Source organism: Rattus norvegicus, chromosome 7 (genome assembly GCF_021556685.1).
Source record: "Rattus norvegicus strain SHRSP/BbbUtx chromosome 7, alternate assembly SHRSP_T2T, whole genome shotgun sequence".
Taxonomy (NCBI): Eukaryota; Metazoa; Chordata; class Mammalia; order Rodentia; family Muridae; genus Rattus; species Rattus norvegicus.
In genome coordinates, this window is record NC_141540.1 from 16,601,754 (window position 1) to 16,624,504 (window position 22,751).

General features: G+C 49.6%; 1 protein-coding gene across 8 annotated transcripts; it reads right to left on the minus strand.

Annotated features, from left to right (window-relative positions):
- Positions 1 to 1,204: 1,204 nt before the first annotated feature.
- Rasal3 (RAS protein activator like 3) lies at positions 1,205 to 15,962 on the minus strand. Of its 8 annotated transcripts, none has more exons than XM_087556925.1 (18): positions 15,895 to 15,962; positions 15,433 to 15,761; positions 11,992 to 12,170; positions 11,787 to 11,865; positions 11,631 to 11,692; positions 8,575 to 8,645; positions 8,061 to 8,187; positions 7,880 to 7,978; positions 6,940 to 7,476; positions 6,352 to 6,496; positions 5,577 to 5,721; positions 4,561 to 4,797; positions 4,263 to 4,464; positions 4,053 to 4,171; positions 2,908 to 3,298; positions 2,553 to 2,710; positions 1,863 to 1,926; positions 1,205 to 1,762 (listed from the first exon to the last, which is right to left on the minus strand). In XM_087556925.1, the coding sequence occupies exons 2-18, from the start codon at positions 15,746 to 15,748 to the stop codon at positions 1,607 to 1,609; spliced, it is 3,087 nt and encodes a 1,028-aa protein (XP_087413051.1). In that variant the 5' UTR covers positions 15,749 to 15,761; positions 15,895 to 15,962; the 3' UTR covers positions 1,205 to 1,606.
- Between the last annotated feature and the right edge of the window lie 6,789 nt (positions 15,963 to 22,751).

A 22,751-nucleotide genomic window follows, 5' to 3' on the forward strand; every position in this document is an offset into this window, starting at 1 on the left:
GCCACTCCGGGGGGCGGGGGGATCCAACGGGCGCGCCGCCATATTGGGAGTGGCCAAGCAGGTCACCCTTAAAGGGCCCGCAGGACCTTAGCGTCGAGGGAGGGGCTCTGTTACCATGACAACAACCTGTCCTCTGCACCCCACTGGGTCTTCCTATACTAGGTTTGTTAATAACATCTAGGTTTGTTAATAACAGGTGAGTGGGAGGGAAGCATAGAAGTTTTCTCTTGGGTCATTCATGAATCATTGATGACTCCATCCAGTCAGTCAGTCCTTAGCTTTCAGACTCTCCCAATCATAAGGACACTTTTCTTTCTTTTCTCGTTGTTTGTATTGGACTTCAACATCTCCATTACTTTATGTCTGTTCTCAATGCTAAGCTCTCCTCCACCTAGCCTTCAGGATCATAGCCTCCAGACTAGACCGTATGCATACATCACAAACTGGTTGTCTTTCTCCCACCCATCACTCATTTGTCTACCCATTTATCTACATGCTCAATCTATCAACCACTCAACAACCGAATAAACAAATCACCTATCCATTTACCTTTCTAACACCTACTCGTCTATCCAAAAGTCCACTTAACCTATTCACCCATATTCCACATACCAGCCCACCATCACTTCTATTTTTCCACAGAATCAAGGGATTCAACAGTCCTACCAACATCCACCCATAGAGTCACCCATCAGTTGTATATTGTCTTCACCAAATGAAGAAGACAGGAGTTATTTTCCCATGACTCATTTGGGAGTCCCAAAAGACCTCGATAAACGTGAGGTGTGTGTGTGTGTGTGTGTGTGTGTGTGTGTGTGTGTGTGTGTGTGTGTGTGCGTGTTTACTCATTTAGTTCAAGTGTTAATTTCCTATTTTGTGTCAGCCTTCTCTAAGTAGACCTGTCTATTTTGATTCATGATCTGCCTTACAGCAGGTCAAATGTTCAGTGAATTAGCTAACCTAGTCACCTGCCTATTGGTTCATCCACCTTACTCAACCAGCCATAGAACTCAACCGTGTTCTCATGCACAGTCCGTTCCTTCATCTGCCTCTCAGACCCATTGCTCTCCCTGCCATAAAGGTACCTGCATTGTCTTTCTAGACAAAGTCTAGAAAGATTCTGTCACTCAGAACTTGAGGTATTGGCAGGGGATGAGGTGGGATAGGTGGGCGGGAGATCTGTGCATCATGGAAAAGCAGGTGGTTCCCACAACAATGATAAATACCTTTTATTGAATACCTTTAACTATGCAGAGAATTTTTAGATACAGAAGAGAGAATGGAGTCTTTTAGAGTGATGACCTTAGATCACACCAATAGTGAGGACAATTTTGCTAATCATTTTCATCTTCGGGAGACTTCAAATTAGGTAAGAATTTGGGGGAGCTGAGTAGAGAACTGGGTATGCTCTTGCATTAATCTTTGTAGGGGCAGAGAAACCAGTGATTTTCTGAAATGGAGATTTACTGGGCAACCTCACAGTTACCAGAGTGATTGACACCTCCCACTCTGTCCCCTACTAAGGGCCATGAAGGACTGAGGTAGTCAGAAAATCCTCTGTAGTGGCTCTCCTGGCTTCCAGACTGTATGGAGTGGGGTGAAATACTCAGGTGCCCATCGACAGATCAGCTCCATTGACACATGGTGCTTTGAGAGGCGGGGGCTGGCTCCGAGATCCTGGAGTTTTTGAAAGAAGCTGTAGGCTTTGGAGGGTATCCCTCAGCTGGTTCTGAGAACATTCCATCTCAGTCATGCGGTGCTCCTGGGAAGGCAGTAAAAGTGGGTTTGAGGTTGGGGTGGGAGTTGGGAGTGTTTGCCAAGCAGACTCCCCACTTCTCTCCAGTCTCAGACAAGATTCTTACCAGACTTTTCAGCCCGAGGCTACCGTTGCTTGGGAGACCACCATTAGAATCCAACTTTGAGATCCTGTGAGGGGTCAGGGGCAAGAGAGTGGACAGGTCAGAAACAGGGAAACTCCCTCCCATCCTGGGTGGACTGCCAAGGACTCAGTGGGCAGGGCTTGGAGTGAAGTTGGAGTTCGTTCAAATAGGAGAGCAGGGCATAGGTCTATCTGAAGCAAGTTCTGGTTAGAGCTTGGCACGGCCAAGATGCAGACTAGCCAAGTGTGGAACAACCGTGAAACTCAGGATAGGGGGCTGAGGCTGCAGCAAGAGGCTGGAGAGTGCATGGTTAGCCTGGACTACATAGTTAAATCTAGTTTCACAGAAGGAACACTGACAGGGTGAGGGTGGGGGATGGAGGGATTAATTAATCAATTTGAAGGCGGGGACTGACCAATGGGCGGGAAGGGCCCAGATGGCCCAATCGGGATAGGAGGGTCTGGTTGAAGAGGTGTGAGAAGGTAAAAGGACTAGTCAAAGACGTGTGAGATTGGCCCTACAGGGAGAGGCTGCCAGGGCTGAACTAGTAACTTGGAGCTGTTAGGACCTGGAGGTGGGGGTGGTTTAGTAGGGGAGGGACTTTCTGGAAGATACTTGAGCCACCCTGACGAAGAAGCTGGGATCCAAGCTACCCTGAAGGGCGGGGCTCACCCAGCTCCCAGTCTGGAGTCCAGATCCTGCAGCTGACAGCGGAGCTGCTCTTGCTGCTCCGTCAAGGCCTGGATGTGGGTACTCAGCGACTCCACCAGATGGGACAGGGCTTTCTGTTCCTCGCGGAGTGCAGCTACCTCGCATTGTATCTCTGCTAGCTGTGGGAAGACAGTAGCTGTAATCCGACCCATCCTCAGGTCCCTTCCTCATTTTATCACATTTGTACCCTGTTGGGGAAACTTGTAGGTCGGGGAAAACAGTCTTAGAGTCAGAAGAGCCCTAAGGCCCTTCCTTAATCTGGCTCCTTAGCCGCAGCCCGCCCCACACCCTGGCGATCATCTGGACCGCATGTCACCTTGCCCACTGGTCGGTGCGTTCCCGGAGTTTGGTATCGGTCCCCGGGCTGGTCCAGTTGGCGCTGCCAAGGCACCGATGGCTTCCGAGGTAGAGAGGTGGAAGTCCTAGCCCAGGCCCGTCCGGAAGTCGCAGGACCAGTGCGTAGAGAGCCTTTGGGTCGAGGCTTGGAACCCGCAGCAGGGCGATGGTGGGTAGGGCGTCTGGCAGGGACGCTCTGTGTGCGCAGCACTGGCCGCGGCCGCCGCTGGGGCCGCTCCTCATCTGGCCGCCGACGGGCCCAGCTTCCTGCCCCTTGAAAGCTGCGCAAAGACTGGCTCTTGGAAATGAGAGGAGTGTGCTTGGGGAGGTCTCGGGGTGCCAGGAAGCCGGGTTTCTCCCCTGAAGAGAAGCTGGAGGTGCGATGGAAAAAGTTCAGACCCTCAGTTGAGGGAGATGACTCCACCCCAGCCTAGAGCCAGAAACGACCCCACTTTTACATCAGTGGAATTCTCTTAGGACCAGAATTGACCTCTGATTTGCTAAGACCCTGTTTTTGACTTCTGACTACTATCCCGATCTAATCTTTTTCCCCCTCCTCTCTAGCTTTGGCTCTGACTTCTGACTTGACCTGATTCTTTCAATAATTTTGATTCCAGTCTGACCCCAGGGCAGTCAGCCTCTGCTCACAAGGGTACCCACTTTTTTCCTAATTGACCTTATCTTCTCTCCAACCTCTGGGCTTGAGCTGACCCGGTTGTTCTTGACTTTTGATAGGAAATGATCTCTAACCTTGGCCCCATGACTCGTCCTATTTTCCCTAAGCTTGACTTCTCCTTCACTGACCTTCATAACATCTTGTCTCCACCTGACCCATGATTAGACCCCATCCACAGATTCTGACACATGGCCTTCACCTTTTACCACAAGGCTACTTCCTCTGACCCTGGAGGTGACTCTTCCCTGACTTCTGACATGACTCCATCCCAATCTTGAACTCTGGCTCTGTAGATGTTTGACCTTTGACCACACAGTGGTCCACCCCTCTGCCTGCCTCCTTACGTCCCCAGCCTCTGACCTCAACGTGGTCCTGCCCCTGGTGTCCTTCATCTTAACACCTGAACTCCTTCTGCCACCCATGAGAACACAGGCAAGGTTTGAAGATACCTGGATTGGACATGAGCAGTGTTCAGGGGAAGACGCATTGGTACAGACACTGGGACAGGCCGACCCTCCTCAATGGCTTGAAGGATGGTGGGTAGTGGTTCCAAGCTGTCTCGAGTTTTCTGTCAAGGGATGTAAGGAAGATGTCCTGTGAACTCTCTGGTACCAGTGCCACCCAACCTTTCTACCATGGGTTCTGGGTTCAGGTCACACCTGGTCAAGTTCAGCAAAGATTGTGCAGAGCTGGACATGAAGAACTGCCAACTGGAGGGCCAGGTCTCCACTTCCCTGGTAGCCACTGGGTGTGGTATCTGTGTCCACCATAGCTACCTGATCCAGGAAGTGTCGCATGGCCGGTCCATGATCTTCCAGGAAGCTATTCATAAAGGCCATGTAGGCTTCCTTCTCACCAAACCTGAGTCAGAGCCAACCTGGTTAAGTCAGGACAGACACCCGCCAACCCCCCCTACTCCCCGATGCCATCCTTGCCACGAATTCTCCCGACACCTACGGAGCACAGTTGGCAAGATTCTGGATGACCTTGGCGATGAGTGTAAGAGTTCTGGCTGGGCCTGGGGCGGGGTGCTCTGGTGCCAGGCCAAAGAGGCTAGGTGCCAAGATGGCGGGGCATAGGAGCCTTAGGAAGAGAGAAGCACACACCAGCCGGGGGCCCAGTGCCTCAGAGCCTCGTGCTTTGCATGCTTCCCGCCAATTTGAGAACACGGTGCCCAGCTCTGCTGGGAAATAGCTGGGGCAGAAGAAGCAATAGTTAGAGGAAGGGGACAGGGACGTAAAGAGTGCGTATGATCAAGGTCATAAGTCTAGAGGCATAGGAAGCATTACTCGGCTTATCAGTGATCTGTGATTGATGAAGCCTGTGTGTGCTTTCATTTCACAGAACCTGTTGTTTGGGTTGCAAGGTTGGGGGTATCGGGGATAATGATACTTGGGGCTTGGGTTCCAGAGGCTAAGAACTTATAGCATAATTGTGGCAACTTTTAGGTCCTGAACTTTTAGATTCGGGCAGACAAGAACATATGGGAACAAGGGTCATGAGTTTGGGGTATAATAAATGTACATGAAAGTGAGGTGTCTGTGTATAATATAACAGAAGGTGGGGTTAGGGTTACAGTGTTACTTAGGATCAGAAATAACAGGATTAAGCATGCGAGTTATCCTAGGGCCAGAAGCCAAGGGATGACATGCTCATGTTTCCTAGGACCAGTTTCATGAGATTTGGCATACCGGATCTCTTAAGGTCAGGTGTCATGGCATTGGGAAAATGCATCATCTGAGATTAAAGTCTTATACGACCAAGGTTAGGTGGTATGGAATCATTTGTGGTTGAAGGCAAAGGAAGTTGGTCCTAGGTTACTCGGGGTTAGTTGGCATGGCAAAAGCGTAGGTAGCCAGATACAGCTAATAAGGCCAGGGAAGTTTGAGTGTCTGCATTCTGTTTGGCCGGCGAGGGCAGCACAGTGGCAGTAAGGCAGGGCTGTGCTCGGGTGCTGGGTCCCTGATTCTCACTTGTAAGAGTGGATGATGTTTTCAAAAACCTCCTCACAACTGCTTCGCAGTCTAGCTTGGCATTTTGGCAGCTCCGGTGTTGGGCACTTGCTGGGGTCCACTTCACAGTCCTCGGTGGAGGCACAGAGACTCCGCACAACCTGGCCTGCAGTCCAGCAAAGACAGTCTAAGGGCACGAGCCCAAACACATCACACCCAGCCTCCAACCCTGTACCGGCTGGTTTCGTGTATCAGCCTGACACAAGCTAGAGTCCTCGGAGAGGAAGGAGCCTCAGTTGAGGGAAGGCCTACATGAGATGCAGCTGTTACGGCATTTTCTCAATTAGTAATCCATACGGGAGGGCCCCTTCCATTGTGGGTGGTGGTAGCCCCAGGCTGGTGGTCTTGGGTCTATAAGAAGGCAGGCTGAGTAAGCCACGTGAAGCTAGCCAGTAAGCAATGTCTCTCCATGGCTTCCGCATCAGCTTTTGCCTTCAGGATCCTCCCCTGTTTGAATCCCTGACTTCCTTCAATAAAGAGCAGCAACATGGAAGTGAAAGCTAAGCCAGTTTCTCTCCAACTTGCTTCTTGGTAATGGTGTCTCATTTGCAGCAATAAAAAACCCATCTAAGAGAAAGCCTATCTCCGACTTACTCTGTAAGCACCAAACGCCTTGGGGAAATAGCAACTCCACTTGCACTCCAGACGCTAGTACCTCAAAGCACCATTCACTCCCAGAAGGCAGTTTCGCCCGGCACTTCCTGGACCTCTGGCACCAATCCCTCTCTCTGCTTACCCAGGGTCTCCTGGAGGTACTCCTGTGCCACCAGTTTCATGTATTCATCAATGGCCTTTGTGGCTAAGGTATTTTCTCGGAATAGCAGCGCTTCACGGCCTCCACAGCGCTCCAGCTCTGCGGTTCCTAGGTCTGTCACCAATGCCTGTGCAGGACAGAGATCACACTGAATGATCTTGGGAATCTCAGTCATCGGCTCATCTCTCATACCTAGGCACAGGCCTCGTGCCTTTTTGCTGATATTCAGGCACAGCCCTCAGCTTTTAGCTGAGGCTACAATATCCACCTCTCGCTGCAGAAAAGGTGCCTACTAGCCTGAGGCTCTCCTCCAGCCCCGCCCGACTCGCTGAAGTTCAGCGTGAACTCATCCGGTTTGAAGTTCAGGGTCTGCCTCTCACAGTTCAAGTTAAGGCCAGGTCCCTAGCAGCTGAAATTCTAGACGTACAGCACTCGTCGTCCCTCATTGGTAAAATATTGGTCCCGCCCCTCCCGGTGTCCCACCTCGCTGGACAATCCAGGCTCTTCCTCTTCAGCACAACTTAGAAAGCGCTATCTGTCCCACCTGTCTGCGTAGTCAGGGCTTCTCACCTGCGCTCGGCCAGTGGCTCGTAGCACGCGCACCATGGCTGCTGCCAGCTCCTCCTTGGCCTGAGCAGACAGCGCGGGCTCCAGCGCCATGCACAGGCGCGCGTAGTGGAAGGTGAGGAACTCCGCTAACTCCTTATAGCGCTCCGACGGCAGCACGCGCAGACATCGTACCCTGATCCGCGCCCGTAGCACCGCACCCGCCGGAGCCCCGAGCACGGGGAACCAGCGCTCCAGGCCTGCGGCAGGCGCGCGGGGGATGCTCACCTCGTCCAGTTCCAGTACCACCCTGCCCACGGTTGCCCCTGCCGGGCCTGCTCCGCGCAGCCGCAGCGACAGGCGACGGGCAGGTGGCAACGCCTCGAAGTGGAAGCGTTCGGCCCAGAAGAGTTGGTCAGGGCCCGCCCGAGGGGCAGTGCGCGCCAGTAGCGCGCCGTCCAACCACAGCTCCGCACGCACTCCGGGTGCAGCTGCTCGGGGAAGCCCTTTGGCTTCGTGCACCCACACCGTCAGCCAGGTCTCTTGTCGTTCCACGTTGTCCTACATGCAGGAGTGGGATAGGAGGGGTGTGTCGGAGATGTCTACGCTCCAAGACCCAAGATGCGCATTGTGACTCCTTGATGCGCACCGCGATCTGGGAGCCTTGCTCACCGGGATATTGCAAGACCTCTTGGAGATGAGGCTGGAGTCACAAATATCGGGAGGGTCGCTAAGCAGAACACATCCGGCTTTGGGGAACGTCTCACACATTAGAGTTTAGGATACAGAGGCGTAGTCATGGACTGAGGACTTGGTGACTACTTGGTAAACAGGACTTGGGGTGCGAATAGGTGGGGAACTGGATGCAGGGGCAGGTTTTGGGGGCAAACTGGGTGGCGTGGAAGGGGCAGGGCCTGGCTGGTGTGAAAGGGTTTTCTGTGCCCGTCCCCTCCCCCTTAATGACCTGGCTAGGCTGGAACTGCCGACGAAGGTCCTCAATCCAACGGTCTCTCTCAGCGCTCGAGCGACAAGAGAAACAGCGGCTCCCACCTGCCCACGTTACCTGTTTGGAGCGGGATTCAGTTGTTTAGTAGCGGCTGAGACGGTGCCAAGGGTAGTAGAGGCTAAGTGGGTTCCTCATTTACCTGGAAGCAATATGGCTCCCCCAGGAGGCTAGGATGCAGCGGCCAGACTCTCACATCCCTCTCAACGCCTAGGTCCAGCTCAGAGAGTGTGGCCAGCGATTCTCTGGAACCAAGAGCACTGGAGGGTCTGGGGCCAGTGAAGGGAAACAAGGCGTCATTCTTTGCACACTCAATCCTTAGCTTTCTAACCTTTAGTTACCCTAGCTGCTGTCTCTTTCCCGGCATCTTTGCAACTGATCCGCTCTTTCCTTCCCCCACCCCCATTCCTTATGGCTGAATTTCCACGCATTCTTTGGAGTTCCTAGATCCAGGGTATTTGGTTAGCTTCTATTTCATTAGAGATGACTACCACCGTTCAAGCAAGAGATGAGTAAATAGCTGGGGTCTTTGTGACCCCGAGTTCACCTGGCGTGGAGCGGAATAGAGAGAACATGGAGGCAGCTGGTGAAGATGAGGAAAAGGAGACCAGAGGTGCTGACTGGCGCAAGCCTTCCAGCTTCCCAGAGACTCTTACCCATCTCGAGGAGTGTGGGCTCCCAGTTCCGACTTGGCCCTTTTCTTCTCCTTCAGCCTCTTGAGTAACTTCTACGGAGGCAGAGAGGGATGTGAGCCAGGGAGAAGAACCCTGCGCTCTTCCCTCAGCTTTGTCCCCCTAGAGGATCTTTGAAGATCTGCTGGTCTTGGTGGACCAAGCCCAAGTCCAGGCTGCATTAGCATCTGTAACCGCCGGTGACATTTACAGTCGCGTTGTGCAATACTGGGGATTGTACTTAAGGACCCAGGAAGGGCAAAGGTTCTTAAATCTCCCCCTACCCAACAGCTTGCCTTTCTTTTCCCTCCCTCTTCCCTCTTTCCTTCCCTGCTTCCCCCTTCCCTTCTTCCCTCTCTTAGTCATCCCTTTTGAGTTAGTGTCGGAGAAAGCCAGCATGTTCAGCAATAGGGGCTAGCAAGCTCTATACATGGTAGAAGCAGACAGGGACTGTTGAAAAGCCCAGAGCATCAGGGAAAGCACAGGCTTTTGCAACATCCATCGAAAAAGGTAACAGAAAGAAGGAAATTGAAAAGTTACACTGATTGCCTTAGAACTCAGAAAACCAGGCAGGTTTCCGTTTCTGATTTTTACAATATTTTGTGTGTGTGTGTGTGTGTGTGTGTGTGTGTGTGTGTGTATGTGTGTGTGATGTGTATGTGTGTGCTCACATGTATGTGAGTGGGCGTGTGTATACATGTGTGTGTGGAGTGCTGAGATAAGTTTCCTCAGGTGCTTTCCGCCAGGAGGCAGGGTCTCTCACTTGAATCTAGAACGCACTGATTCGGTAGCTGCTGGATTGTCTTTACTTTCCAAGAGCTAGACTTGCAGGCAGACTCCATGCTTATCTAGCATTCTCATGGATGCAGAGGATCCGAACTCCGGTCCTCATGCTTGCTTAGCCACTGAACTATCTCTTCAGCTCCAGCAGCTGCATCTCTAAGGCACTAGCCCCTCGCTTTCCTGAAATCCCCTTGTACTCCTTGTAAAATGGCGAGGGGAGAGGATGTGGATTCAAATCTATAATCCCAGCACTCAGGACACAGATACAGGAGGATTGGTGAGAATTAGAGGCCAGCATGAGCTACATAGAAACTTTCAGGAAATTCTAGACTTCAGTATAGGACTCTGTTCTTAAAATATGAAGAGGAGTGCCAGGCGTGATTTACATCTTTGATCCCTGCACTCAGGAGGCAGAGGCAGTTGGATCTTTGTGAGTTCAAGGCCAGCCTGGTCTACCTAGTGAGTTTTAGGACAGTCAAACTGCATACAGAGACCCTGCCCAAACAAACAAACAAACAAACAAACAAACAAACAAGCAAATAAAACAACATACATACATTCACAGACACACACACAGACACACACACATACACACAGACACATACACACAGAGACACACACACAGGCACATACACACATACACACACACAAACACACACACAGACACACACAGAGACACACACACAGACACACACACAGAGAGACACACAGACACACACACAGACACACAGACACAGAAACACACAGACACACACACAGACACAGAGACACACAGACACAGACACACACAGACACACACACAGACACACACACAGACACATACAGACACACACACAGACACACACACAGACACACACACAGACACACACACATACATACACACAGAGACACACACACACAGACACAAACACAGACACACACAGACACACACAGACAATATAAAAGCGAGAGAGGAATTCTCTCAGTAGCTCTATTTGACAGTAGCTCTGCAAGGCTCAGTGCTGGCCAGTGACCTAACCATGATCCCTTTTTTCCTGGCCCTCTAGGCCCAGGGACTGTGATTCCATTACTCAGGAAGCAGAGATAGGAGGATCATAAAGTTTAAGATAGTCATTGCATGTGTGTGTGTGTGTGTGTGTGTGTGTGTGTGTTTATTTTTCAGGCACTCCCAATATGTACCTCTTGTTTGGAACTCACTGTGAAGCCTAAGCAACCTTCTTGTCTCTGTGACTGGGATTACAGTCGTGCACCACCACAGCTGGCCCTAGTGTGTGTGTGTGCGTGCGTGTGTATATGTGTGTCTGTGTGTGTGTGCGTGTGTATATGTGTGTGCGTGTATGTGCATATGTGTGCATGCGTGTGTATATGTGTGTGTGTGCGTGTGTGTATGCATGCATGAGTGTGTGTGTGAGAGTGTGTATGTGTGCATGTGTGTGCATGCGTGTGTGTGTCTCTCTGTGTGTGTGCATGTGTATATGTGTGTGTGCGTGCGTGTGTGTGTGCGTGTATGCATGCATTAGTGTGTGTGTGAGAGTGTGTGTGCATGCGTGTGTGTGTCTCTCTGTGTGTGTGCGTGTGCGTGTGTGCGTGTGTGTGTGCGTGCGTGCGTGCGTGTGTGCGCGTGTGTGTATGCATGCATGAGTGTGTGTGTGAGAGTATGTGTGTGAGAGTGTGTGTGTGCATGTGTGTGCATGCGTGTGTCTCTCTGTGTGTGTGCGTGTGTATATGTGTGTGTGCGTGCGTGTGTGCGCGCGCGTGTGTATATGTGTGTGTGCGTGTGTGTGTGTGTCTGTGTGTGTATATGTGTGTGCATGTGCATGTGTATATGTGTGTGTGCGTGCGTGTGCGTGTGTGCGTGTGTGTATGCATGCATGAGTGTGTGTGAGTGTGCGTGCGTGTGTGCGTGCGTGTGTATATGTGTGTGTGCATGCGTGTGTGTGTGCGCGTGTGTGTATATGTGTGTGCGTGTGTATATGTGTGTGTGCGCGCGCGCGTGTGTGCGTGCGTGTGTATATGTGTGTGCGTGCGTGTGTGCGTGCGTGTGTATATGTGTGTGTGCGTGCGTGTGTGTATGCATGCATGAGTGTGTGTGTGTGAGCGTGTGTGTGCGTGTGTGTGAGAGAGAGAGAGTGTGTGTGCGTGTGTTATTATCTAAGGTCTGCAGATATAGTTACATGGTACAGCATGTTTGAGGCCAAGGTCTGGGAGATCTTGTTTATCCCTGCTGATCCCCCACCCTGTCACGCTGGCTGCCTTACCCGAACATTGTGGACCTGGTTGGAACCAGTAGCTTCCGGCTCAATTTTCCCAGGAGTCCGAACTGTGGGTGGTCAGAGGTAGGAGGTTGAGGGTACGTTGTAAATCACTCTGAAAGGTTCCCCAATCCTCCAGCCTCTCCCCATTCCCAAGTTTACCTGGGTCTTTGAGGTTCCCCAAGGCTGCCTGCATGCTGCTTTCCGAGCTGGCACTTCCCATTCGGATTTGGCGAGGACCCTGTCCTCCCATACAAGTGGGCGGTCAGAAAGGGGAGGCACCCGGGAAGGGACACATACATTTCTGGTGTTTACCCCTTTACCACCGTGTCTGACCCGTTCCCTGTCCTCCCCTGCTCTTCCTTACCTCCTCCTCACCGAGCATCACCAGTCTTCCTTCGAGCAGGGCAAAGCCATCAATGTTCCAAACAGGCATGTCAGGGGCGGGAGGCTCAGGGATATGTGCAGCGCGCAGGTCTGGGGCTCCCTCCAACTCCAGCTCTGGCTCTGGGAAGAGGGGGGATGGGGATTTCAGAGTCTCCCCGTCTCCCTTGGACCCCCTCTTCATGCAGCAAAGGTGCACACTTCAGCAATCATGTCAGGCTGGTCGTCCGCTACCTCTCTGGGAACTGTTCTCCACAACCCTAGAAGAGGACACAGCCCACTGGCTCCCTGTCCAGTTCTACTGTGTTTTCTTGCTCAATCTTCAAAAGCCACTTAAAGGGCATTAGAACCGAGGCCCAGAGAGGTTGAATGGCCTACCCAGAATCACACAGCTTGTGAGGATGTGATTACAACAGGCTTCTAGGGCTGGAGAGATGGCTCAGTGGTTAAGAGCACTGACTGCTCCTCCAGAGGTCCTGAGTTCAAATCCCAGCAACCACATGGTGGCTCACAACCATCTGTAATGGGATCTGATGCCCTCTTCTGGTGTGTCTGAAGACAGCGACAGTGTACTTATATAGAATAAATGTTTTGTTTTGTTTTTTTTAAAAAGACAGGCTTCTAATCCAAGCATTCATCTCTTAACCAAGAGAGTGGGCAAAGTTGGGCCTAGTAGCACACGCCTGCAAAACCAGTACCTGACACACTAAACTAGGAGGAAGATAAGAGAGAGAGAGAGAGAGAGAGAGAGAGAGAGAGAGAGAGAGAGAGAGATAGCACACGCCTGCAAAACCAGTACCTGACACACTAAACTAGGAGGAAGATGAGAGAGAGAGAGAGAGAGAGAGAGAGAGAGAGAGAGAGAGAGAGAGAGAGAGAGAGAGAGAATATACCAGCCTTGGCCTCTTACATAGATAACTAATCTGGGACCAGCAAGGTGGTTCAACAGGTAAAGGCCCCAGCCTAAATGTGGAAGGAGAGAACAAACTCTACCGTGCTGTCCACTGACTTCTCCATGCTATGTGTGCACGTGCGTGCGCGCGCACACCAAAATAATTTACTTAGGGTGGAGAGGATCCATTTGAGAACGGTAATATTTAAAAAATAAGAGAGAATGGTGTAGAAAAAGTTGTATGTACGTGGGAGTGTTCTCCCTTGGGGAGGTGGTGTTAATGGAAAGCGGGCCAGGGAGGACTCTACTCCTCACCCTGACAGAGCACATTCGCACTTGGTTCTGACAGGAAGTTTGAACTTCACCCGGCCAAGGTGGAAGAGAAGGTATGTGGAGACGCTGAACAAAGGCTGGCAGATTGGGAAATCCCAGGGAGATAGAGAAGGGCAAGGAAGGCTGGGCTGAAGTCTGTGCGACTAATTAGGAACTGGGGCTTGTTTGTCTTTGGTGCTAGGGACTGAGTCCCAGGATTGGCTCATACTAAGCATACCCTCCACCAATGGGCTACCCCAATCCCCATGGTGGGAGGAGCTGAGCTAAGAAGGGGCAGGCTTGCCTGGTAGAAACCACTGTCTGGAGCCTATGTTGTGGGCAACCCCTGACACTCTATAGGGCCTTGGAGACTACTTCTGCAGGGCTGGGAGCTTAGCCCAGTAGAAGAGAAAGAAAGAGAGTGGGGAGGGAGGAGGGAAGGGAGGGAGGGAGGGAGGGAGGGAGGGAGGGAGGGAGGGAGAGAGAGAGAGAGAGAGAGAGAGAGAGAGAGAGAGAGAGAAAGAGAAATAGTTGGGCATGGTGATACACACCTTTAATTCCAGTAAACAGGAGGCAGAGACAGGCAGATCTGTGAGTCTGAGGCCAGCCAGGTCTATGTAGTAAGACCCCGTTTTCTAAATATAATATTAGTGCTGAGTTGCTTTTTATTTAGTTTGAGCTCGCACGCACACATTTGCCATGGCACAAGTGGAGGCCCGAGAACAACTCGAATTCATTTATTTATTTTCGTGGGTTCAAGTGAAGGTCAAAGGACAGCGTTAGGAGTCGGTCTCCCCTTGACCATGTGGGGCTTCAGGTTTACCACCAAGAGTGTTTACCTGCCAGTCACAATACCACAGCCTCATTTGCTTTGAGATGAAGGCTTCTTATATGGCTTAGGCTGGCCTAGAACTCACGACCGATCATCCTCCCGCCCCTGCCTTCCAAGTGCTGGGAGTTTTAGTAGTCCTAGCTCTGAAATGAGTGGAAGGCATCTCGAGAATTTCTAGGAAAGAGCTGAATTAACCTTGAGCTTCCAGGAAACGCCTGCTGAACCAATCTTCTCAGTTTATTTTCTACCCTGTCTTACCACTAGGGGTGATGCAGACACCTTCGCTTTCTTTCTTGGTGGTGGGTATAAAGCCCGCAATCCCACAGCCTCTCCCATGTTAACAAGTGCTCTACCACCCAGCCGAGCCACATGGGGGCTCTAACTCTTTCCACCTAGTGGATCCCTTAGCACGTGCTAGGCCCTGGTCTCTAATCTTCCTAGTCTCCACCAGTCTCCCAGGTCTCATTTTGCAGCATCTGCCGTCTTCATATTGACTTCATTTTTCTGTCTGTAACTGTTCCTCCCCCACATACTACAGTGTGAGCTCCACAGGCCAGGCAGTGTCCTCTGCTCTGCTCACAGCTGTCCTTCGTGCTTCAGTCGGGGTCAGTCGGGGTCAGGGCGGAACCAATTTGATGCTCAAAAAACTTCTGCTTGGGCCAGCAAGATGGCTCAGAAAGTAAAGGTGCTTGCCACCAAGGCTAACTGTCTGACTTTGATTCCCCAGGCCCCACATGATTGGAGCAGAAAACTGACTCCTGAAAGTTGTCCTTTGACTCCCTCCCTGGAACCATGGCTTGCTTGCCCCCTCCCCAATATAATAAATAAATGCAGGCTGTCCTGTGATTTCAACACATGTGTTGTGGTAAAGGACACACAAACACACACACACACATATACACACACATACACACTGAATGAATAACACCTGCTTGAATGAATGAATGGATGAACAAATGAATGGATGGATGGATGGATGGATGTCTTTAAGGCACAGATGGGGAATTTCACATTCAAGGAAACAAAGAAAGAGGTGGGCTATATATAAGGCAACTGAAATTCACACCGTCAGTGGCTTGGTCTTCAGGATACAGAAGACAGCAACCTTCGGGGCCAAGAACCATTAGACATCCACAGAGTACTAAGGTGCATCCATTCAATGCCCCTTTCTCATCGGGACCTCAGCTGCGTACGGGTCCTGCGAGTCTTCCTTGCCCCAGTTTAAGGGGAAAGAGATGAGGCTGCTAGGGGCCCCAGCCACTTCCTGCTGGGCTTTCATACTCCCCACAACTTCCTGTGTCTAGAGGGCTGATGCTAGATTGACAGACAAACACCCAGGCATCCGGCCACCCAAGCCTAGCCCCAGCTGGGTTGGGGGGAGAATGTACCTGGGGCCTTCGGATTTAGCTTGGGTTCCAGCGGTACCACGTTCTTGTGCCTCCCCCACAGGCTCTTGGAAAACCGGAGGCGATTGGGTCGTGACTCCTTAGGAGGTGCAGAGAGGACCCGACGAAACAGAGATCTAGGGGCTGGCTGGCTGCTCACCATGGGCTCCTGATGGCTCAGGGCCCTTCCCCAGCCTGCGAAGCGGCCCCAGCGGAACCCTCCAGCAATCTTCTCCCCTCTGCCTCCAGTGTGCCAACGATAGGACGTCAGCGGCGAGGGCTGCGTTTGGGAATCTTCATTCTGCAGCGGTGGGTCCATGGCGGAGTCTCTGCTACAAGACCAAAAGGTGACACTTCTGCGCGTTGTCTGCCCACATTCTGTCTTCATCTTCCCCGGTCTCTTCTCAGCTTTGCCTCCAAAGGACAGAACACACTTGAGGGTGCCACACGTACACCCTCTCTTACCTTGATTTCCTGGCCAGTCCAGAACCAGCAGCCGTCTGTACTGTGCCTAGCTTCCTTCCTCCGAACCTAGGTCCACGTGACCCTGTCTTGTCTACCACCCCCCCTCCCCGCCCTTACAGTCAGGCTGGGAGGGCATGATGGGGGCAGGATGCTGAGGTGGGAGGGGTGGAAGAGAGGTTGGCAGTTCTGGCTTCTGGTGAGGTCTAGGAGGCAGAACACACTTCTCTCTTCGAGCTTCAGTTGCCTTCTGTGAAATGGGAACATGCTAGATAAGGGGCCAGCACAGCTACAGAGCCTCTAAAATCTCCTGAGGGCGGTGACATGGAAAGATTCACTTGTGTAGGGAAGGTGCCACAATTTTATTGGAGTGGATTAAAAAAAAAAGAGTCAACATTTATTATTATTATTGTACTTTTATGGCAATCAGAGGACAACCATGTGGAATCATTTTTTCTCCTGCCTTTATGTGAGATCCAGGGGATGGAACTCCCGACCTTACAAGGCAAATGTCATTACTCCCTTGAGCCATTTTACCAATCCCTCCAGCTTGGGAGTAGACCCTAGGGCCTGAGGATGCAAGGCCTATGCTCTATTACTGAGCCATAGCTCCAGTCCTTGTCTTGGTATGATTATGTGGGTTTCCTCTGATCCAGTATTTCCATCGCTAGGTAGGCATCCAATAGACATGGCCACCAACACGGCAACTAACAACTCCATATAACCCTAGCGTCCACTGTCAGCCGAACAAATACTCCGCGTCATCTCCACACCGAAGAGTATCACATAGCAAAGAAAATGAATACATTCTTGAACTAATGATGGCGGACGAATCACAGTGCTGAACAAAAGCAAAAACTAAGGAGTATACCCTGGGTGAGTTCATATATACATTATAGTGTCCCAAACCTTTCTGGGAGTGGTAACTACATACACCCAAAAATCTAGCACTTATGAATCTAAGGCGGGAGCTTTCTCATGAGTTCCAGGGCAGCTAGGGTTCTCCTGCAAGACCCTGTTTCAAAGGATAAAAAACAAAGAAAGGAAGAGAAAAGAAAAGAAAGAAAGAGAAAAAAATGAAAGTAGTGGAAAGTTGAGAACCAAGCATATGAAGACACTGCACACCATGGAATTGGGGCTGGAGAGACACCTCGGTCGTGAAGTGTGTGGCCGTCCTTGCAGAGGACTGTTCAGCTCCTTAAATCTGTGACAGATACCAACTGCTTGGAACTCCAGCTCCAAGGGGTTTCATGCTTCCTTTTACTGAATCTTTTTAAAAAGTCAGGGAATCAATTTCACTCAGAGGGGTTAGTGGCTGAGTGAGGACATACAGGAGACTTTTGGAAGATGGCTTCTTTTGTTTTGTTTTGCTTTGTTTGAGATGGGATCTATTGTGTCTAAGGATGGTCTTGAACTTGGTACATAGATGGGGCTGGTCGAGAATTTCTATTCCTCCCGCCACTGTCTTCCAAGTGCTGGGATTATAGGTGTGCACCACATATCCAGCCTTTTTGTTTGTTTGTTATTGGTTTTGTTTGGTTTATTTCCCCCTTGAACCCAGGCTTTTATTTGTGTGATGAAGGCGTTATCAACTGATCTACACTTTCAGCTTACATTTTTTTTTCCACACAAAGTTTCCAGGCTGGACTTGAACCTTTGACATTGATCTTCCTGTTTCAGTCTCCTGAATGCTGGGATCAATCACCTTGACTAGTATTTAAAATGTACCCCTACTCTGTGTGTGTGTGTGTGTAGGGGTGTAGTGTATTCGTGTGTGTGTGTGTGTGTGTGTGTAGGGGTGTAGTGTATTCGTGTGTGTGTGTGTGTGTAGGGGTGTAGCGTATTCGTGTGTGTGTGTGTGTAGGGGTGTAGCGTATTCGTGTGTGTGTGTGTAGGGGTGTAGTGTATTCGTGTGTGTGTGTGTAGGGGTATAGTGTATTTGTGTGTGTGTAGGGGTGTAGTGTATTCATGTGTGTGTGTGTGTAGGGGTGTAGTGTATTCGTGTGTGTGTGTGTGTAGGGGTGTAGTGTATTCATGTGTGTGTGTGTGTGTGTGTGTGTGTGTGTGTGTGTGTGTGTAGGGGTGTAGTGTATTCGTGTGTGAGAGGGTGTCCACAGAGGTCAGAAGCATTGGATTCTTCTGGAGCCGCAGTCGTGCATGGAGTTTATTTAGCTGCCTGATATATTTGCTGGGAATTAATCTTGGACTTAGGAGTCTATTTTCTTAAACACTGAACCATTTTTTCAGGTCCCATCCCAGATTTATTTTTAAGTGCAAGTAAAATTCATACAACATAAATTTAACATGCTCTGTTTTTGAGTTTCAGAGCTGGTTGGGTGTGTTCTGTTGTGAAATCTCTTTGAGGCGAGTTTTGGGGTGCTGTCCAGTCAGTATCTTTTACATTTTGATAAATGTTTACTTGAGAAAGAGGTGGGACCGTCAAGATGGATCTGTGGATACAAGGTAGTTCCCCGAGACCCACATGGCAGAAGGGGATAACAGACTCTCACAAGTTGTCCTCAGACCCCTCCACTCTCATGCACACGTGATACGTGCAACATACAAAATAAATAAAGTGCAATGCAAATTGAACAGAGAAGGAGTGGGTGGATGCTCTGGCAGGAGTGAGTCAGCACTGTTCTCACCCAGGTTGGACTGCTGGCCATCTCCTTTCTCGCTGTGACCTCAGACAAGTCATTTCCTCTCCCCGCGCTTCCTCATTTTTAAAGGATGATGGTATCGGTCTCAAAAAGCTTCCATTCAAGGGCTAGAGAGATGGCTCTGAGGTTAAGCAAGAAATGTCATGGCATGGGTGGCTCACATCCATCTGTATGTCCAGCTCTGAGGTACCTGAAACCCTGTTCTAGCCGCTGAGTGTCTTTACACTGCACACTGCAAGGGTCTACATCCATACACAGACATACACGAACATTTCTGAAAGCTCACATTGGATACATGTTTTCTGAGTGCCTACTGTACACTAGATGAAATGGAGGAAGAGATTAAATAAATGTGATTTCTGTCCTCCTGTTACCGTCTGGGGAGGGGGACATGTCCTGAATTCAGTGGGACATTTTGAATTTGTGTGGGAGACTGGGACAAGATAGATACACTGGATGAAGGATGACCAGTTGAGCGGAAATGCCATTCCTCTCAGGTTGGAAAAACCAGGGAAGACTTCTCCAGGGAGATAACCTTTGCAAACCGAAGCATGAGAAGAAAACAGATGATTGTGCCAGGTAGAAGGAATGCTTTGCACAAAGGCAACGGCAACGATAACCCGTGGGGCAATGCACACATGTAATTCCCAGGACTCGGAAGACTAGTGCAAGAAAATTGGTGTCACATATTTGATGCCAACCTGGGATGTATAGTGGACTGTGTATGTGGGGAGTTGGAGTCATGAAGTGGATAGGGTAAGGCTGACTCCCTGGGTATAGGGTGCGGGCAGTCACTAAAGGCCCAGGTTCAAAGGTTCAAAGCTCTCCTTACTATGGTTGTCCTGAAACTCTTGCTTTGAAAATGGGACGTTGCAAGGGAGATGGCTCAGTGGTTAAGAGCACCGACTGCTCTTCCAGAGGTCCTGAGTTCAAATTCCAGGAACCACATGGTAACTCACAACCATCTGTCATGGGATCTGATGCTCTCTTCTGGTGTGTCTGAAGACAGCGACAGTGTACTTATATATAATAAACAAACACATCTTTTTTTAAAAAAGAAAAATGAACATGCCTTTCATCACAGCACTGTGAAGGCAGTGGCAGGAGGAAGCCAGCCTGGTCTACAAAGAGAGTTCCAGGACAGCCAGGGTTACACAGAGGAACCCTGCCACAAAATCTGCCCCACCCCCACAATCCTATTATGAAAAATCTTATTTTTCCCCTTTGGAATTTCATTTTGGAGGCTAGAAGTATGCGTCATTGTTAGGGCACTTGTCTCACATGCACAGGGCCCTGGTTTAGCCCTGTACCGCATGAACCTGGGTGTGGTGGCACAGGCCTGTAATCTCAGTTGGTAGGGAGAAGCTCGGAGCTCAGAAATTGGAGATCCTCTGGAGCTACATAGCGTGTTCAAGGCCAGCTTGGGCGACGTAAGCCCTACCCAATAAAACAACGCCTCCTCCCCTGTATATTTCTACTTATTTTATTTGCCACATCATTATACACTGGCTCTATTCTCAGATCTCTGCTTTTTCTTCCTCCTTTGCTAGGAATGAAACTCCACACCATAAACATACCGTGAAAGTGGTCTACCACTGAGCCATACCTGTGGCCCTAAATAATTATTTTCTTCATTTTATTTTCTTTTAATTTTTCTTCATTCTATTTATTATTCTTATGTGTAACAGGTGTTTTGTTTCTTTGTCTCTCTGTATGTGTTTATGTGTACCACACATGTGCCTGATGCCCATGGAGATCAAAAAAAGGCACTGAGACCAGTGATACAGACAAAGATGGTTCTGACACACTATGGGGGTGCTGGGAACTGAACCCAGATACTCTGAAAGAGCAGTAAGTATTCTTTTTGTTTTCTTTTTAAAATTTATTTATGTGAGTATGCTGTTGCTGTCTTCAGACACACCAGAAGAGGGCATCGGATCCCATTACAGATGGTCGTGAGCCACCATGTGGTTGCTGGGAATTGAACTCGACATCTAGGAAGAGCAGTCAGTGCTCTTAGCTGCTGAGCCATCTGTCCAGCCCCAAGCAGTAAGTATTCTTAACAATTGAGCCACAGCTCTAGGTCAATATGTGTGTGTGTGTGTGTGTGTGTATAAATTGTGTATATATATATATATTGTATACATATATAAAATAAACATACACATATATACATAAATATGTATACACACACAAGACACACATACACATACACAGACATACACACACACAGACACACACACATACACACAGACAGACATACACAGACACATACACACATACACAGACAGACATACACACACATACAGACACACACAGACATACACACACAGACATACACACACATACACGCACACATACAGAGACACAGAGAGACACACACATACACATACACAGACACAGACAGACATACACATACACATACACATACATACAGAGACACAGAGAGACACACATACACATACACAGACATACACACACACAGACACACACACACATACACAGACAGACATACACACACAGAGAGACACACACAGACATACACACACAGACACAGACATACACAGACAGACATACACACAGACACAGACACACACATACAGACACATACACACACACAGACACAGACATACACACACACGTGTGTGTGTGTACACATACAGAGACACAGAGAGACACACACATACACACATAGACAGACATACACAAACACACACAGACACACAGAGAGACATACACACACACACATACACACACACACGCACGCACACGCACACGCACACGAGATAAGGTCTTATGTATTCCGGCCTGGTCTTGAGCTTGCTATCTGTATTGGAGGTCTTTAGCTACGTAGCGTGTTCAATGCCAGCTTGGGCTACATAAGGATGACCATGAACTCCTGATTCTTTTGCTTTCTGCCCCTGAGCCCTGAAATTAAAGGCACACATCACCATGTCCCATTTATGCAGTGTGGGAGGTGGGGCCCAGGCCTTCGTATGTGCCAGGCAAGCACTCTATTGCTGGGCTACATACTCAGCTTTATTTTAATTAATTAGAATTAGTTAATTAACCAATTAATTACGTTTTTCAAGACAGGGTTTTTCTGTGTTAGCCCTACTGTGTAAACCAGGCTGGCCTCAAAGTCAAACTCCACCTGCTTTTTCTTCCCAAACGCTGCTATTCAAGGCACATGCGTGTAAGTTAATTAATTGATTAAAATTTGAGTGAGGCTCTCATTATGTAGCTATAACTGGACTGGAACTTGCTTAGTAGAGCAGGTTGTTCTCAAATTCACAGAGAAATGCCTACCTCTGACTCCTGAAAACTGAAACTGCAGGTGTGGGTAACCTCCCTCAGTTATATTTAGTTAAAATGATAAATTACGGTTGTATATGTTTACTGGGTAGAATATGATGTGGGATATTCCTACGATGGAGAATGACCAATCAAACTGGGAGGCTTTTCGTTTGTGGTGCTGGAGACCTCAAATGTGCAGTACAGACATTCACCTCGGAAGGGTGTCCCCGGCCTAATGGAGGGGTGGTATGGTTAGTAAAGCCAACAGCTTTTCCTGTAGAGCCAGCCGGATATGCTTGAGCTCATAGGTGTATACTTTAGATAGGCCTCATTCAACTTCACCCAAACCATCCACTGTGCACGTGAGCTACTCCATGTTCTGCTATATTGACTGGGGTCAGGGGCTTGGGGTTGGGGGGTCATCCACAGAGATCGGAGGAGGATGTTACCAAGTGTTCTGCTCTGTCACTCTCCGCCTTATTCTCTGGAGACAGTATATCTCATCAGATATGGAGTTTGGCCGGTAGCCACCAAGCCTCAGCCACCCTCCCGTGGCCTCCCTTCGTAGCGCCAGGGTTACAGGAGCATTCAGCATCACTCAGCTTTTTACATGAATAGTGGGGATTTGAACTCAGATCCTTAAGCTTATCTCCTGAAGTATCTCCAGAGTTCTTCTGTTTTATTAGTTGGCTGCTTACCCGGCTGCTCCTAACATTTCCCCCTTTCACTTTCTCTCTTCCTTTCTTTCTCTAGTGCTGGAGATGACACTCAGGGCCCTTAGTACTGGGGCGAGTGCGGTCACTGAGCTATGGTTTTATTGTAATTTTTCTTTTTAAGGAAGTGGGGTCCAATCTGTTCATTATGTGGCAGACAATCCCACGGTGCCTTTGAGCTAACACTTCC